General features: G+C 41.1%; 1 protein-coding gene across 1 annotated transcript in view; it reads right to left on the bottom strand.

The window, feature by feature from the left end:
• Positions 1–7219: 7219 nt before the first annotated feature.
• LOC145413699 (uncharacterized) overlaps positions 7220–20067 on the bottom strand; it is a 28921-nt gene continuing 16073 nt past the window's right edge. The window contains exons 8-16 of the mRNA XM_080283354.1: positions 19225–19389; positions 17168–17377; positions 15982–16171; positions 15187–15326; positions 14353–14490; positions 13267–13406; positions 12124–12223; positions 11634–11828; positions 7220–10524 (exon numbers count right to left, since the gene is read on the bottom strand). Coding sequence (XP_080139480.1) covers positions 9292–10524; positions 11634–11828; positions 12124–12223; positions 13267–13406; positions 14353–14490; positions 15187–15326; positions 15982–16171; positions 17168–17377; positions 19225–19389 — 2511 coding nt within the window. The 3' untranslated portion in view covers positions 7220–9291. The remainder of the gene's footprint in view (positions 10525–11633; positions 11829–12123; positions 12224–13266; positions 13407–14352; positions 14491–15186; positions 15327–15981; positions 16172–17167; positions 17378–19224; positions 19390–20067) is intronic.

The raw sequence follows: 20067 nt of genomic DNA, 5'->3' as shown, positions 1-20067 counted from the left end.
TGCTGAAAGTTTGGAATAATGTTGAAATTACGGTGTGTATATAATTCTCCCGTCAATCATCGGCAACTATCGCGTGGCGGGTCCACCGCCGAGATCACAGTCACTCCGAGTTGAACCGTCGAGGAGGAGGGTTGGGATAGCCTCTCTCTCCCGCACCACTTCTGGCATGATCTCGCCTCTCTTTCGCTCTCGCTTCTCTTTTCTCCCAGTTGCACTCTGATTATTTTACTTTGTATTATGTTGCCAGTGTACTCATACGTTCATAAATACATGCTTGCATACATACATATATATACATAATGCATCCATACACGTACTGTACGCATGCATTCATACATGTAGATAAATAAATAATTCAAACATATGCATACTAACATGTTGGAACCTTTATAAACGATAGCGAACATACATGAATTATACATACATGTACCCGCAAAGGCATGCATACATTAGAGATACATATAAACGTACATATGCCTACATACATTCATACCAACAGGTTCATATTAAATCACAGATACGCATTGAGTCACATTCACCTCACTACAGTATAGTGGAGTATTAGACTGGTTACCTACTCGTATGAAGCGTGGTCTGTATTCGATATGGGCGGTGGATATTAGCGCCGAAGTGGTGACATGCGAAGATGCGTGCCACATTAAAGGACTACTGGACCTTAGGGAGTAGTAGTAGTAGCAGTAGTAGTAGTAGTAGTAGTAATAACAGTAGTAGTAGTAATAACAGTGCTAATAATAGTAGTTGTAGTAATAGCAGTAGTGGCAGTAGTAGTGTAGCCTCAGATAGAGTAGCAGTAACCTCTGATTATCTCCCTATCAACCGTCAAATTACCTTAGTTGCCATTTATTACCTTCAAATTGACCCTCTAATTATCTTGAGCCCTCTAATTACCTTCTACTTATTCGAAAATACTTTCTATTACCCTACAAATATCTTTTTACCCTCTGTTTACATAATTATAGGTTCCTTTCCTTATTCATCCTATAATTACCTTATTAACTCACTAATTACTTAAAAAACGGCGGTCATCTCCGGTGGGAGGTGACGTTTGGTTGTTATGGTAACGCCAGCGTGGTCGGAAGAACATGCTTAACTAGAGCAGACGACGCTGGCTCACCTGTTTATTTTCTGATACCGATTTGTAAATATATTGACTAAAGCTATTTACCTACACAAAACCCAGTTACTCTTATGAATGTATTATTATCCTGAGTTCAATATTTATTGCCACAATGTAATTACTCCATTTTAATACACTATCCTTATCACATCCTAAACTAACTGAGAAACTGGGAGAAGAAAAGCGATAGCGAGACAAGCCAGATCATGGCAGAAGTGGTGCGGGAGAGAGAAACAGCCAACACCTTCCTTCTCGACTGATCAGCTCGGAATGACGGTGGTCCCGCCGCGGACCCGCCTCCCGCAAGTTGCCGATGATTGACGGGAGAATTGTTTACAAACAGTTATTTCACCATTATTCCAAAATTTCACCGGCAATCTAGTGATGCTTGCATATATCTTACCGGTTTTCTTGAGATTCATATCCTTAGTGACATTCTAGCACCTTAATAAAAGCAGTTTTGGTGATATTTAAAAATTTAGTTTGGCATCTCACTGGTGACTTCTGCCAGCTCGGTGTTGGGCGGGGGTTGGGGGGAGGGAACCTGTGACTGCCACCTCTCACCCTCGTTAATTCGCATCTAAACTTCCTCTTAGATCATATATCAGCTGAAATTAGATATCCCAGTATGTTTATATTAGGTTTAAGAGTAACTCTGCAGCAAAGAAGAAGCAGGATAAGGATGGGAGGACTAGCACAAGGGCTCGTGCGTTACTATCAGAGTTGCTTATGACGTCACTTCGTCCTCCGAATTTGACGGTTTTTGTTCATTTATAGCCACAAGTACGCATTCCCTGCGGATTATTATAATCATTATTATATTCTAGGGTGCTTTGCAAAAGTAATCACATAACAGGAGAGTCAAATATAATGAAAATAATGGAGTTTGACATTGTCGCAATATTAAAACGCTCGTCAATTAGGTTGGGTTGTGCGTGAGGGTCGGGAGGTATGAACGGGGGAATACCGGGAATCCGTGACGTCACACGTCATAGGTTTTCAGGGAAGGGGTCTTATGTTGTGCTGTTTGTAACTCGCCAAACCCGCCGCCTCAAATCCTTCAACGCTCCAGCTGGGAGGGTCAGATGCCCGTAAATGGCGTTTTAGCATAAAAATGTACTTGACGACCATTTACCTACATTATTTATTTCCGTTAGTTGTACTTATTAATGAATGACCCGAAATATAGCATAATATTGACTTAAATGGACTTATTAAAATTATTTCCAATTACTGACAGCAGATGATTTATTATAAAGGTTCCTGTCTAATATTAAAGTGTAATTAGTGTTCACAATGAGGTAATCAGCTCACAGGAGGTAATCAGTGTTAAACGGAAGATTTTGAAGGGTAATTTGAAGTAATTAGTGAGTTAAGTAATTATAAGGTGATTAAGGAAGTGCTTAGAGGATAAGTAGAGGGTAAAAAGGTAATTATAAGGTAATGGAAAGTACTTAGCGAATAAGTAAAGGTGATTAGAGGACTTGTAAGATAATGAGTGGGTCTATTAGAAGGTAATTACATTGCTAGTAAGGAAATTTGACAGTTAATGGGGAGATAATTAGAGGTTACTGCTACTCTGTCTGAAGCTACACAACTACTGCTACTGCTACTATTACTGTCACTACTACTGCTACTACTGCAATGACTACCATCACCACCACCACCATCACCACCACCACTACCACCACCACCACTGCAGTAATTCCAAGGCAAACGGTGGGTAAACAGCAAGAATGTAGCAAATAATACGTCATCGTCGTGACGGGCTGGATGACATGTCTTGATAGTCCGTTGCCTGAGGTCCAATAGTCCGCTGATGTGCCACGCAGCCTCAAATGTCACCACTTCGGCGCTAATATCCACCGTCTATATCGAATACATGACAAGCTTCATACGAGTAGGTAGGTAGTCTAATACTCTATTGTACTGTATGGAAGTGAATGTGAATGTATGTGTATCTGTATGAGTAAATATGAATCTGTAGGTATGCATGTACGCATATATATATATATATATATATATATATATATATATATATATATATATATATATATATATATATATATATATATATATACTGTGTGTGTGTGTGTTCATCCCTAAATGTATGCATGCATACATTTATGGATACATGTATGTTTGTACTGTATGTGTATGTTCGTATCGATTATCGTTTACAAAGCTTCCAACATGCTTGCATGCATACTTATGTATAAATGTATGTATATACGTGAATGCATGCATACCATGTATGGATGCATTGTATATAGACACCGGTATGTATTTATGTATGCATGTAAGTATATATGAACGGATGAATGAGTACATAGGAAGCAAATAAGAGTGCAACTAGGAGAAAAGAGAAGCGAGTGCGGAAGAGATGCGAGATCCTGGCAGAAGTGGTGCGGGAGAGAGAGGCAGCCACCACCTTCCTTCTCGACTGATCAGCTCGGAATGACGGTGGTCCCGCCGGCGGACCCGCCACCCTCAAGTTGCCGAATATTGACGGGAGAATTGTTTTCAAACCGTAATTTCACCATTATTCCAAAATTTCACCGGTAATCTAGTGATGCTTGCATATATCTTACAAGTTTTCTTGACATTCATATCCTTAGTGACATTCTAGCACCTTAATAAAAGCAGTTTTGGCGATATTTAAAAATTTACGTTGGCATCTCACTGGTGACTTCTGCCAGCTCGGTGTTGGGCGGGGGTTGGGGGGAGGGAACCTGTGACTACGCACCTCTCTCCCTCGTTAATTCACATCCAAACTTCCTCTTGTATCATATATCAGCTGAAATTAGATATCCCAGTATGTTTATATTAGGTTAATGAGTAATTCTGCAGCAAAGAAGAAGCGGTATAAGGATGGGAGGACTAGCACAAAGGCTCGTGTGTTACTATCAGGGTTGCCTGTGACGTCACTTCCCCATCCGAATTTGACGGTTTTTGTTCATTTTTAGCCACAATTATGCGTTCTCTATGTATTATTTTAATAATTATTATATCCCACGGTGTTCTAGGAAAGCAATCGCATAACCGGAGTGTCAAATCTGACAAAAATGATGGAGTTTGACATTGTCGCAATATTAAAACGCTCGTCAATTAAGTTGGGTTGTGCGTGAGGGTCGGGGGAATGAAGGGGGGAATCCCGGGAATCCGTGACGTCACAACACGTCAGGAGTTCTTTCAGGGAAGGGGCCTTATGTTGTGCTGTTTGCAACTCGACGAACCCGCCGCTTGAAATCCTTGAACGCTCCAACTGGGAGGGTCGATGCCCGTAAAATGGCGTTTTAGTCCATAAAATGTACTTGACGACTCAATTAGCTACATTATTTATTTACATTAGTTGTACTTATTAATGAATGACCCGAAATATAGCATAATATTGACTTAAATAGGCAATTTAAACGGAGTAGGATGACTTTTTTACTTGGTACGGCGAGGCCTCTGTCCCTTCGCGCTTCGCGTTCGAAGACGTACCATCCCAGCCGCCTCCTTACTGAAGGTGTTAAATCAAGCCTCTATAATATTTATTCTGGCTAATTATTGCGCAGGCAGACTGCCTCTACCAGGCAGTCTGCCTGCCACCTACCCTGCCTTCCTTGCCTGCCGACCTGTCTAAACGGCACCCATCCTGCTTTCCTGCCTGGTAGTGTCTTCCGCTTACCCTGACTCCGCGCTTGGCAGTTTGCCTTCCAATTGCCTGCCTGCCTGGTAGTCTGCCTGTCATTCACCCTGACTGCCTGCCTGCCTACATCTTAGCAAGCTGACCAGTCTCCCTACCATTCCGCCTGCCTATCAGCCTACCTGCCTGCCTTACTGCCTATCAGCCTTCCTCGTCTGCCAGCTGCTACCTGTTGGCTTCCTGCTCGCTTGCCACTCTTCCTGCCTGTCACTCAGCCTGCCTGCCTGACCAACAGTCCTGAAGGTTGGCAGTCCACCAGACAGGCCCGTCAAATGTCGTTTTAGTCTCATCAATGTACTTTGACGAATGAATTAGTTCATATTATTTATCTCCGGTAGTTGTACTTGGTTGAATGACCCGAAATATAGCATTAGATTAGAATAGTTTGTAATCGGAGCACCAGGAACTCTCTCTCTCTCTCTCTCTCTCCACTGATACCGATGGAATAAATATATCAGTGTATAATAATGTTCATTTATTGCCTTTATTCATTATTAGTGTTTTTAAAGCCCTTCACCTCTTCACACCAAGGACGTATTATATATATTTTATCCCAGCCGCCTCCTGACGGGTTTATTCAGCTTAGCAAAGACGTCTCGTACTGAAGGGGTTAATCAAGGCTGTATATATTTTAGTCTGGCTAATTCTTGCCCGTTTTATGTATAATTACAGGACAGAGAACAGCTTGAAGAGAAATCTGCCCTCCTGCCTGCCTGCCACCTACCCTGCCTTCCTTCCCTTGTCTGCCGGCCTGTCTATGCCACCTACCGTACCTGCCTACCTGGTAGTCTGTCTGCCGCTTACCCTGACTGCCTGCTTGGCACTCTGGCTTCCACTTACCTGCCTGCCTGCCTACATCTTGGCAAGCTGTCTGCTTGCCTGCCACCATACCTGCCAGCCGACCAGTCTGCCTGCCTATCAGCCTACCTGCCTGCCTTACTGCCTATCAGCCTTCCTCGTCTGCCACCTGCTACCTGTTGGCTTCCTGCTCGCTTGCCACTCTTCCTGCCTGTCACTCAGCCTGCCTGCCTGGCCAACAGCCCTGAAGGTTGGCAGTCAAGCAGATAGGCATGGAGGCTATGAAAATTCTCTGGTGGTAACTTGATTAAGATGAAAAATACATCATCAGAGTCAAGGGATCAATTAGCCTTTGATTCCTTCATCTCTATATATAAAAAAAAAAAAGGGTTTATTCTTTCTACCTCCACACAGCTTTATCCAGCTTGCAAAATGTTTGTTGACTTACTTGTTGATGTAACAAGTACATTTACCTTGTGTCAGGTGCTGGAGAGGGGCGTCTTCAAGAGGTGGTATAGAGATAGCCGACTGGCTCCTTTGCTTGGCTACACAAACATCCCTCAGCTCCCCTCCCTATGCCCCTGAAATGAGGATGGTGGATTGCAGGACACGAGGAACTTAAGCCTGCAGTCCACTGGATTCATATTTCAGATGAATATGGGGCAACAATTATTACTACTACCTTGAGTCTTATAGTAAAACTAATCAGTAGAATGACCTTCTATATTAGTGACATTACTTGGAGGTGCCTCTGTCCTCTTCCACTCCTCCATGCGATGTCATGTGTTGCAGAGATGACTCAGTCAGCATTATTAGAGTCTACTTTGCCTCTTTTGTTTATTTCCTACTCCCATCGCTGCATTTAAGCTTAAACTAGCGGACTGAGCCATCCCTGGAGCACACAAGACACTGTCATGTGAGTTTCTAATGGAGAACCATTTACAGACTACCATGTTGTTATATACTGTACAGTATATATTTCCTTTCCCTGACATCTCTTCTCCATAAAAAGGTACTTTTTACCAGCTGTTAAGCCATCCGTCAATCCATCTATCATTCAATCCCTTTTTACCCCAAAAGGAGTGTTGGGGCCCAGGGCTAGTCTACTGAGTTCTGATACTTCTGGCAGGTTGACCAGCCTCATTTGCCCCTTAGTGGCATTGCGTGAGCAATAAACTCCAGCCAACCCTCAGATGCCAACTCATTCAGGCTGCATCCTGTTGGAGCATCTTAACTCACTAAATCACTGGGAGTCATCTGGTTGTACAGTTAACAGGCATAATAAATGGTTGCCTGGAGTTACAGGAAACCATTTGGCTTGTCACTAATTGCTAAGAAAAAGAAAAAAGTAACAGCCTCTCCCATTTAACCCCACTTCAAGGTGTACAGAACCAAGGCTAGACTACTGTGGTTCAGTAGAAATAGTACTGTATGTGACTGGCCTCCTTCTCTTAGTGGCAATACTTGATTGTAAAGCCCCCAAGTCATCTCTAGGGATTGAACCAATGCATGGTCATCACTCTGTGTGGGGCACTCTAACTACTACACCACCAGGCACCAAAATGATACAGATATATACAGCATACCCACATTTAAATATATTTTCCATAAGTTACATGGTTCTAGATTCATATGAGTTAATGCCTCTGCAGTTTGGAATAGAAAAAATATATATATGTATATATTATCTCTGGCCTGCTGTAGACCAAAATAATGTATTTAAAATAGCCATCATCTGGTATTTACAATTGAACATCTTGCGATAATATACTCTTACTGTATAGATAATTTACATATATAGCAATAATGAAATAAACATTTATATAATACACTGACAAAATTTTGTATAATGTGGCTAGATAAAACCATTACTGACTAAACATGAAACTGCCAGGGGGGGATTATAACACAAATGTGGTAAATGTTCAGCCACAAGCAGAAGTTTGCCAACAATCCCCTGCTAGTATCGTGTCCTGCTTTCCATATTTCTAATTCCTCCACGAACATCAGAGGGTGTTCTTTCAATCCATTCTTTGTTGCTGTGTGCTTCATAATAATACACATAAAAAGATTTCAACATTCCACCTTCCATCACGACAGCTGGCAGGGACGTATTGACAAGCTCTTGATCATGATAGTACAGATTCTCTCAAAGTTAAATGTACTTTTTTTCATTAATCACTTCAGTCCAATAACATATTATTAATTTTGTTTTAGCTAACATCAGACTACTTTATTTGGCTCAAGAGAACCCCCACTGAAACAAAAGGGTTAATGAATGCCCTATCTACCCCTCCAGTGCAAAAAGTCTCCCCTAATCTGAATAAAATCAATTGGAATAAGCAAAAATAGACTGAAAAATACATGCTTGGGTTGACTTTGGTGATGTATGTTTCATTTCATTCTTGTTATTTTCAGACCATGTTGTTCAGGTAAGGAGAGACTTTTTCAACTGGAGGGGATAGATATGGCCTTCATTCATCCAGTGATTGTGGGAGATCCTTCTAAGTTAAATCAAATCATGTGGCAGCATCAAGAACCAAATCCTTGGGTTGAAGGGGTCACTGTTTAAGGGCTGAACCAGTTACCACTGTTTAAATGGCAGGTATGTTCACACGATGAGTAATGGGTAACAGCCAATCCCATATTACCCTCTTTGAGGTGTAGGGGCCTAAAGCTAGGCTATTACAGTCCAGTACATTTAAGGGTAGATGACCAGCCTACTTCCCATGATGGCATTGCATTATCAAAATGCCCCCAGTCACCTCTTAGGAATCAAACCTATGCAAGGATGTCATTACGACTGGGGTGTTCTATCCACTACACATTTTGTCTGAATAGGTATGATACATTATTCAGCATAAATAAGGACATAAAATATGGACATATCACAATTGCACAGAGACTACATACAAACAAGGGGCAAAATGAATACCTACGTATGTCATGAACACTGAGGGCTGTATTCTTGTTGACAACGGAGGCTTCACAATACGGTTTTTTAATGAGTTATTATGTTTATCACACCTCAGTATCCTTGTTTAGGTTAATTATATATTTCTGGTACTGACGTGGATTGGCTCAGTAATGTGCCTCATCAGGAGTGTAAAAACCTGGGGCTAGGCTAGTCAGTCCCAACATTTAAGGCAAGAACGGCCAGTCACTTGCTCTGAGCGGCAATATGAGAGCAATAAACTCCAACCAACCCTCAGATGTACACTCTTGGAGAACATACTGGTATTCTATGGGTACCCTAACCCATTACACAAAAGAAGCAATATTAAAATTAAATCACAGCAAAGACCCTGCAAAGCCTCCTATGCCAATTACAATATAGCCCTAAGAATCCACTAGGGACTGGACCCAGCTGTACTTAGTGGGTTTGTATCAGGTCTGACTGTGTGAGGATTCTTCTTGTAAGTAATTCAGGGTGACACTACAAGTGGTCTTCATTTAAAGTTGTTTCATAATTAAGCTGCTGATAAAACCTTTTCACTTAATGTTCCTCATCATTCATAATAAACTTGTTTTGAACTCAGAAATTAGTATTTATTGTGCTTTTAACACCTCAAATCATGAACAGAAAGCATGCCTGCTTAAACCTGTTTCACTTAAAGTTGCATTGAACCACTTCACATACTAAACTTGATGTGATGACAGATTATTAAAGCTTCATTTCCCACACAACAATAAATGCATCTTTATCATTGCTGACAGCTGACCGAGCTTCCTGTGACTGCTTGAGATTAAGGTATCCTCGGCCTCCCATTATTGTCATCAAAGTTCTTGACTGATCATTTTCCTTACGACGGCCTGGCATATTTGACCTGCTAGTGGTATTTTGGGCTGGCACAGACGATGTATCAGTCTGACCAGTTGATGTGTTACTCGAAATCACACTGCTCATACAACTCCCATTACCATCTTCCGACCCCGATGAAGTTGTACAAGCGGAAGAGGCCCGCGAGTCCATTGACCAAGTAGAAAGATCCAATGAACGTGGTCTCGATGCTTTTAGCCTCACACGACGATCCAGAGTGCTAATCTGAGAGGGTACAGCTAACTCCGGATCACTGCGGCGCAAAGAGTCATATCGGGAGAGTAAATGCCCCTCACCAATAACCAATGGCTCATCCTCATACTCATGAACATTAAGCAAATCCCCATACAGTCCATACACATCACACTCCTGACTCCCAGCCAAGGTCCCAAGTCCTAATCCCCTTGGCAATGTTTTAGACAGGCGGCGGACATGTTGTTGTGTGTCTCGTGTCTTGCGTCGGAGTATTACGGGGGAACTCAACTGTTGGCGCAAGCGAGGTATGCGTCTGGGAGGAACCAAGCTACCATCACTCTGTTGCTTTTCCAAACGAGAGACTTGTGTTGGAGTTGCCATGAAACTTCGAAGCTCATCACTGCCATGGCTTCTAGCATCCTGTTGTTGCGGGTGGCCAGTTCCATCTTGCAAGGATGGTCGTGAGCCAGGTCTTAGCTCAGGGAGTGATGCCTGTGGTCTTGCATGAGGCTGGAGAGTCAGGAGAAAACTGATGGGTCCTTTATGAGCATGATAACTGATGTTTGCACGTCCACTTATAATTGGTACACCCTCCAAACGTGGCAGTGGAATGGTCAGTGCAACTCCAACATTTGTTCCAACCCAAAGAAGTCCCCTTGAAGCCAAGAGAGCTGTCACATTAATACTACAGGCTGCAATTCCTCTTTCCCCAAGCACACGATTCACATTAGATGCAATATTGATGTCCTGTAGATGGCGGAAGGTCTCGGTGTGATACAGGCATATTGTTGATGTGTTCTGCTGAGCGATCCACAGCCCAATGCCAGAGTGCGCCATAAGTTGTACTCCCCCAGTCCCTTCATGGTGGACCGAAAATTTCTTCTGTTGAGGAAAAAAAATGAGATTAGGGAAGTGTACCACTGTTAATTATTTAAACATACTCTTCATCATCCCACTAAAAAAATGGTGACCTATACTGAATAAAAAACAAAACCTGTCTCTATTACAGCACTGAAGGACACAATACAATAATTATAAACTGGCAGATTTTGCTGAATATAAATCATCACTGTTTTAGTGATTGGTAGGGGCACTCACCATCCACTCACTCGATGTAGTGCTGCTCTCGGGTGCCTGCCCTTTTTGCTCTCTTACCTCCTTCTTTCCTTCCTTCCTCTTCTGTTTTTCTTTCTTCCATTCTTTCCTCTTTCTATTGTCTACAGGAGACTCTACACTGAGTGACATGCCAAATGGTTCCCTTTACACCACGAAACCATTTTCTACGCAGTATGGTAATCACATACCCAAATTATTGTGCCTGGTGGTTTAGTGGGCAATGTAGGCACTGCAATCAGATTCAGCCAGTACAGGCTTATATCCAAGAGGTGGCTGAGGTTTATTGCTCACATAATGCCACACAGGGAAGAGAGAGGCTGGTCACTCTCATCTTACATGCCAGGACAAACTTGCCTAGCCCTGGGCTCCTATGCCCATCATGCAGCAACACTGGATTAGATAATGAATGTATGCATAATTTTCACAAGACATATATGCAATTATCTGATAAGTTTTCATGTCTCCAAACTTTATGCATATGAACTTCAGCTAAAACACACAATGCCACTATTTCTATTCATCATTCAAGAAAAACTCAAGTCTTTTGCTCCTTTCAAAGTATTCACATTTAATACTACACATAACATCTCCAAAAGAAACAGGATGCCAATATTCAGCACTCATGACTTTCCCTTTCAAGAAGTGGAAAATTTTTTGAACTTGTCAACAGCACCTGAAATGGCTATTGAACAGGTCTTTGAATAGAGAGAGAGAAAAAAAATAAAAAATAAAAAAATAAATAAGCTGCTCATTCGTTCCCTGACAGTCACAATTTACCATCATTCACATACTTAAAGGAAATAAAAGAAAGAGGAGATGTACTAAGTCACATATAATCTTAACTAAGCACAAAGTATCCATCTCTGTTTACTTACGGTTACTTCGGCAGTGAAGCAGTCCAGCACATGGACATTATCCCCACACGCTGCATAAACATGGGTGTTAATGGGGAGAAGTGCAGTGACTGACTGTGAGCCTAGGTGGATGCTAAGGGGCTCTCGCAGTTGCCATGCCCCATCAGACCCCCGACGATATACTTGTACACATCCATTGCTTAATCCCACATATACCTGTAAATCATCAGTGGAGATTAGTGTACAGCCAAAACTTTATACAACAGCATGGTATATGAGAGCAGGGGGACCTCAAATTTATAAATTAGCTCTATCTGTGAATGCAGTACTATGAAAAATGAAAACAGATGATGCTGATTATTCTGTTGATGATGACAATACAGGTGGAGGTGAGGATGAACACGAAGATGATAATGATAATGGCGACAATGGGAACTACATAAAGAATAATGAACATGATGAAGATGATGATCCTGATGATGATGGAAATAAAATGTTTTCTTTACTCTACCTGATCACAGTGGTACTTTATAGTCGTAATACTTGATGGAACTGTGGTGGAGCCCAACTCTGTCTGTTTCTCTGGATCCACTCCACTGTATACTACCAGCCTGTGTGTGAATGGCAAAAAATTAACAGATAAGGAAAAATATACTGTTCTAATAAACTGATGTATAGTTGTAGTCAATAGCTCTTTTACACAACTATAGTACTGGTCTACCATAACCTTCCTGACTGTTCCACTTCCCAAAAGGATCAGGCCAACATTGTTATTATAAAATGGCTTGGTACAAATTTGCAGCTTTTTATGTGTTTAATAAAAATAAATAAATTTCCTATTCCATGAAGAGAAATTTTGTGTATCAAATACAGAATGGGATAAGTTAAATTACACATATATTCATAAGAATATATTATTCCTGTTAACCTTAATATTACATATGAGAGGTACATGGGAGGGATGCCTTCATATGGTGACACTGAAATAACTGGCAGATCCATCCATCCATCATCCAATCCTATGTTGCCCCATGAGGAACGGAGGAGCCCAGGGTGAGGCAAGTTGGTCCTGACATTGAAGATGAGAGTGACCAGCCTCACTCATCCCTGAGTGGCATTATGTGAGCAATAAACCCAAACCACCCCTTGGATATAAACCTACATAGGCTCAATTCGATTGGAGTGCCTTAATTACCCACTAAACCACCTGGTGCAATAATTTGGTTATATGGTTACCACCCAGCGTAGCAAATGGTTTCCTGGTGTACAGGAAACCATTTGGCTTGTCACTCAGTGTTGAGTCACTCATTGGCAGAAGGAAGGGGAAAGAATGAAGGAAAAGAAGACAGAAGAGGCAGTGTAAAGTTACCCATAGGCAGAAGGCAGTGGAAAGAAAGAAAGACATAAGAGGAAGGAGGGACAAACAATGAAGCACGACATCAAGTGAGTGGATGGTGAGTGACTGAAAGATCCACTGCCTGGTTATGCAACAAACATCTCTCAGTTCCCTCCCTGTCTCCCAAAGGACAGTTGGTGGACTGCAAGAGACAATCAGCTTTGGCCTGCAGTCCACTGCATTCACATCCAGATGAGCATGGCGTTGCAACAAGTACTACTGCTGTATTACTACTACTACTACTACTACTGTACTTACCTATGAGAGTGTGTGCCCATCCAGATGGTGTGTGAGCGGAGGGTGGGGTCATCAGTGGCTGTGGTGATGCCAGGGACGTGTTGAAGTGATGTCACGCACACCTCTACCAGGTCAACACGCACTACCTCACGCAGACCAACCTGAATGCATGAAAAGATTGCATAATGTAGAGGGAAACTTGATTTGCTAATAATGAAAAAAAGTCAGAGCCAAACCATCATTAATTATCTAAGGACTATCAGAATGCCTGAGGTGTGCAATTAATTTTTTAAAAATCAATAATAATACATAAATAAAATAAAGACCTACCATATACATACAACCTCACAATGATCAACTGAACGGATGAAAAACTTGTATTATATAAAAATAAGCTTGCTCTGTAACCGTTTTACAATTCAGCTATTTCAGAACTGACCACCATCTGTGCAGAGCATTCTACGGTAACAGCCAATCTCACATTACCTCCTCTGGGGCACTGGGACAAGTTACCCCTTACTCCAAAGTTGTTGTTATTACTTAATCCCAGTCTGCCCGACTGAGCAGACCTGTCAATCACATGTACGCAACTGTTTCTGTGAAGCCATCCTACTGGTACAGTACATACAATGAGTAAGGATCTGGCTCTCCTTGTGGTAGATGGCATCTCATCAGGGTTGAACTAGAGTCCTTGCCATGGCATGGTGCAGGTTGTGTTTTTAAAACTAATTTCGCAACCAACGGATCTTTTTATTCAGCTTAGGGAGAGGCTTTGCTGCCAAGGGGTTAATGAAGGACATAACTAATCTCTCCAGTTCAAAAAGCTTATCCCAAGGTGAATAAAATCATCAGGGATATCAAGAATAATATCAAAAATACACCTATGTCCTCAGAAGTATTAAAATACAGGGTCAAGAACCCTCATTTACCTACGGGAGAGCTGAACCCTCAGGCATACAGTAAGGCTGTTATTCCAGCTGATATTTTTTGGCTAGATCACCAGACAGCAAAGAGTGTTATCATCACCACCAACTTTATCATCTTAACACTAATTCCGGCCCAAACGAGAGACAGAATCTAGAAAGGAGAATGAGAGTGTACATGTACCTGCTGCATGAGGTAGATTGTCAGATGAGATGACACACCATCAGTGGAACACAACCACAGGTACGTATGGTGACGGCTGGTGCCAGAGATTCGACTGGGCCGGGGCATTGTCATTGTGTAGCAGCACCCACATTTAACCTGTGAGAAAAAGGAAAATACAGACATGTCAAAATAAAAAACTGGTTACAGATACTATCAATATAGAGCCTACAGCCAGGATATAAATGTCTGTATGCATTGTACAGTAGTGGGCAGTCTGCATAGGCCTGACATTGGACACCAACTCGAGTGTTTTGTGGGTTCTGATGGGCAACTGATCTGAAAGGTTCAACGAAAACCACTTTCTGTACTGGAGATGTCATGCTCACACCTAGTGCTTCAAGTATAAGTATAAAATTAATGAGAAAGGCTTTTTTTGAGTGTAAGGTAGGAAAGGGCATATTGATATTTGGTGTTGGAGTGCCTTTGTTTGTAACTGATTCAGTCAGTTGTATAGGTATTTAGTGTTCAAGTCAACAAAATAATACCCATATAGTGAAATTGTATTTACTGTGAAGATACATCAGTTCTGGCTTAACATGGACCCACCAGGTCTGGACTATGATATCAAGACACTGGTACATCCTTAATTTTTGCATATTTCACTAAGCTCGCAGTCTACCAAATGTGGTTAGTGAAGGGATTACAAGAACAAGTACTAAATTACTTGTGTCGTGGGAAAATTTATGTAAATTTATTTATGCTGGAAGAAACCTAAAAATATACATCTGTGTTATGAGCTTGAGTGTATAAATTTACCTGAATGTCGCAAGGAAGCAAGTACATAATATTTACCTCTGTGTCGTGAGGGGAAGAAAAGACTGGAAGGGATTTGACAAAGAGTGGCATTTTTGTTGATGGTCGCTTCTCCTGTTCTGGCACATCCCAGGCCGGTGAGTTGGAGATGTCCAGAGCAAGCTGTGCTAATCTCAGCTCTGGAAATTAAACACATACATATAACAATTACCACCATCATCATTTTCATCACCACCACCACTGCCCCACACCTAATTCACCTATAAGATACAGCACACTATAATAATGGTTGAGGTCTACTTGTGACCCTGATGTGTGTGGGTTTGAACCCCAAGAGGGACTGGAGGCTTTTAGATCATGCATTGCCAAAGAAAGTATGCTTGCCCATCCTTCATCTATCACCCCAACCCTCTTTCCCACTCATAAATGAGGTGGGAGGGATATACGAAAGAGCAATACATGAGAACTACCACTACAGTGCCAAACAAACTTGGACACACATTCTTTCATAAATCCAACCTTCTCAATTCTTGACACTACCTCACAAGCCAAAAATTCCACACAAAATACAATACAGTTCCATATTAGCCCTTCTGGCTGCTCAAGGGGAGAATGCATGGTATGAAACCACATTATTAACTGAAAAGGGCAAGACTGTCACTCCCCAGATAACATAAATATTGAATTTTAGAAATTCACAAAGTGAAGTGTGTTTATTTTTATTCTTGTATTAAACTGTATTTAATAAATGTGTCAACTGATTATGCAGATGCTTAAGATTAAAATAAATAAGACTTGGGAAAATTTCAAATAAGTTGGCATGTATTTACTGACCCACAATCCAATCCTTCTTAATAACTGGATTGTTGGTTTGGAAGGTGAAAGTCTCCTTCTCTCGACCCTCCTTGTTCTTAACAGTAAACTGAAGGCAGCAAGCATCCACCCACGCCATCTGTTCATCACGTATGTGGAGTGCTCGCTGGATGGTCCCTGATACATGCTGCAGGTGTTCTATTGTCAAACCCTGAGGAAGAAACAACCAATGAAGCAAATGTAGTACCATGACACTCATAACCCTCAGATCTCTGGATATTTCCCAGTGGGGAGCACAATAATTTGGTGTTAGCCTGAGTAAGCTACAAAAATTATTCTCAAACGTTTAAGGATTAATCTGAGATATGTAGTTCCTTAACACTCACAGCTCAGAAGGTTGCCCAATGGCATGTAAAGTCATCGGATACTAACCAAAATAAAACAGCTAAATAATCCCCTGAGGTTTAAGGGTTAAGGAACAAATATTCAGGCAATAATTCATCTGAAATGAGCATGACTTCAATATTCAAAAGATCTTAACTTAGTTTACACTTTCATGTATGAGGCAGAGCAATAAAGCCAGTGTTTACAAAAGCTACACTTGACTCATCACTGTCTGAGGGCAGTATTTTTGTTGCATGTTGGGGTGGTGTGTGCATGTGGAATAAGAATGTTTTCAGTGACTGCCTCTGGTGAGTAAGAGGGGCTGACAGGCCAGAATGGTTGCATACCCTCTAGCAGAATATATGAATGAATCCGTAGTCTCCAGAAGCACAATTCTGTGCCATCATTGCAGCTCATCAGCCTTCTCTTGGAAGACGCTGAAAGAGCTTAAGTACAACTGTATATCTGGCCAGAGTTGCCACTCTTTGATAATGGTCCAGCCCTTTGATGGTGACTCTTGGACTATATGACTTTGATAATGAGTTCAGTGTTCCAACAGTATATATAAGAATTCTAAATGATCCTATTTTTCTTACTGAACTTGGACAAAATCTGCATTAGGAACTGGTCTGCACTCGGTACTGTTACTTTTTTATAACAGGTACATCGTACACTGTTCAGGAAAAAGTACTTTTTCTTAAATGTGCATGAACAATAAATTTTTTCAGTAAATATAACAACGAATAATGATCAGATTCTGACACATACATTCCTGTGTGTCTGATGAAAATAATGTTCCCTGTACTTATCCTATGGCACTCACATCATAAGTTCCTCTGAGAGACGACACAAGAGTTGAGATTCGAGAGACAATTTCATAATCATGCATGAGATCATTCATCTCTTGGCACAAGTTATCTACATTAGGTCCAGCTGTCTCCTCTGGGATGCGACCAGCACTGATGGAACCAGTTTTGTTTACTCCAGATGCCAGTAGTCGACTCAGTGTTGGAGAGGAGGTGGTGTCTTGGATCTGAAAGTATAAAAAAATACATGAGACAAAACTGCTTTAAAACATAATCATCATCAATATCATCTGTGTTATATCATCATCATTATCACTTGTGTGCTGATATCAGTGCTGTGAATTCTTCAAACATTTTTTTTTTTTTTTTAAATAACATAACGGAGGAAGGAAAAACAAATGGGGAAAAAAAAAATAATCCATACACCAGATTACTGGTGTCCTCCGTTCATAAAATATCTGTAACAGTTAGACTTGAACAGTTGTGGGTTGAAATTTGGAGGAAAACAACTCTGAGGAAGCGAGTTCCAGAGAGATGCAGTTCGGGGAATGAAAGAATTCTGACAGGCAGAAGTTCTGCAATATGGTTGAGTGACATTCCAGTCATGAGCTCTACCAGATGTCCGTGTAGCACGAGGGAAGGCATGGAGAGGTGGCACCATGGACGCAACTTCGTCTGAACATTTGCCAAAAAAATATCTGTAAAATAATGCAAGGGAGGCAACATTCCTTCTTACTTGCAGGGGAGGTAGTTTATATGTAATGGCAGAGTTGTTAATGATTCTAACAGCTTTATTCTGAATTTTGTCTAGTTGTCTTAATGCAACCTCTCCACAACCATTCCACAAGGGTGAGCAATACTCAAGCTGAGAGCGCACATGACTCTTATAAATTATAGCTAACTGCTCATCGGCGAAGAAGTTACGGACTCTATCCAATAATCCAAGTTTCTTTGAGGCAGTTTTAGCAAGTGATCTGACATGAGAGGTCCAGCTGAGGGCACTGTTGAGTGAGACACCAAGAATTTCAATACATTTGGAGATGGGAATATTAGTAGCACTGAAGGTAATGTACGAATCTGGCAATATCTGTTTATTAGTAAACTGTATATATTTAGTTTTACTAGCATTAAAAGAGACAAGGTTGTTTTGTCCCCATTCACTGATTGTAGCTAGATCTTGATTTATGGAGATGGCTGTACTGAGTTGAGAGGTAGAGATATTAGACTTTCTAAATGGATGTCTGAGTGTGAATGAACTATGTAGTGTTGAGTCATCTGCATATGAGTGAACGGGATTGCGAGTGACAGATAAGAGATCATTAATATGAACCAGAAATAGGGTTGGGCCAGAACTGAAATGTTGTACCTTATCAACAAACACATCACTCCACAAAGAGGTAAAATTCTTCCACCATCAACATCATCATCTCAGTTCTTATTCACCCCTAAATGATCAGATGAGATATTGTAGAATCCACAAAGAAAGAAAGAAAATGTTACAATTTCAATGGACATTCATCATTCTGCATTGTTTATAAGGCTCCAACATGCTTTCATGCGCCGGCCTTGGTCACCTAATGGCAGCTCTCCATGCTGCTCGATTTTTGGCAGCCTACCTATTCAATCCCTTATCCCTGAGTTCACTCTCTATGACCTCATCCCAGGTCTTTTTCAGTCTGCTTCTTGCAACCCTACCCCAAATGTTCAACTTCTCACCTTCTGCATCCAAGTGTCATTATGAAGAAATGACATCGCACTTAAATAATATGAACAAAATGAAACAAACACAACCATACAGTCAACAAAATCAGTCAACATTATGAGTGGGGGGGGGATGAGTTTATATCAAGGCTGTCTCTCCTTTGGCTTTCTTTAAGACTGCAAAAATTATGCCTGTATCGAACTCTGCCAAACTTACAGTATCCATAGCATTAAAATTTGGGGGGGAACTTAAAGTATAGATTTTGCAAGACCTTAAACCCTAAAATTCAAAATATCCTAAAACAGGGGAACTTCTATTACTAGTCTTTCTGGATAAATGGAAGGGTACCTAAACTGCTGCAAAGTATCTCACCTCAACATCCGTGACAGGGTAGGCCCACTTTAGGGAAAGTCGCTCATTCTGTTGGCCATATTCATCTGATGTTTTTGGAACGACAGTCACGCAGATTATCAGATCATTAGTTAGGAATAGTCGTCGACCTTTGCTCTTGCTAATCAATCCTCCCTGGTTGAATTCCTGATAAAGCAGAAAAAAAATAAAAAAGCATGAAACCATTATAATAATGTTCTGTCTTGGTCAACTGTTCCTACACATTTCTGGGTTCAGAACCCAGGTCATAACACTTAGTTCTCTTTGTTACTAATGGTTAATTTAACCTGATCTCACAAGGTCATGACACAGTTCCAGGAAAGCTTAAGCCATGTGATATTCACCTTAAATGCCAGGGAAAATATAAGCTCACAGGTTATCATATACATGCAGTCCTCATAATAGCTCTGGGATGAGCTGCAGAATATCACAACCTTTCCCAAACAACTGGGAAATGGCCATCCTCCTTACACACAATAATGGTACTTTAATATACCTATTTTCTGTAATTTACTGTGGAATTAATAGCAAAAGAGATGTCCCTCAAAGCAACCTCTTATGATGACTTGATATATTATAGAAGTGTACAACATCAGTCAATTCTTTCTTTACCTTCATTTGGTTCTAACTCAAGAAATGAAACTCCATTTTGATCATAACTTAATAGTTTAGCAAGATTTAACTATGTTTCACTACAGTTCCAAGAGTGCACTGACTGTGACTATGCTTTCACAATAATACTGTAACCCTTCTTGACTAAGAACTATGGTGGTCAAGTGGTTAGAGAAGCATTTGGCTGTCTGAAGGGATGCAAGTTTGATTCCA

Source organism: Coenobita brevimanus, chromosome 12, assembly GCF_032717465.1.
Source record: "Coenobita brevimanus isolate Jiangsu-jjx chromosome 12, ASM3271746v2, whole genome shotgun sequence".
Classification (NCBI taxonomy): domain Eukaryota; kingdom Metazoa; phylum Arthropoda; class Malacostraca; order Decapoda; family Coenobitidae; genus Coenobita; species Coenobita brevimanus.
This window is presented reverse-complemented; position numbering and strand designations above follow the sequence as displayed.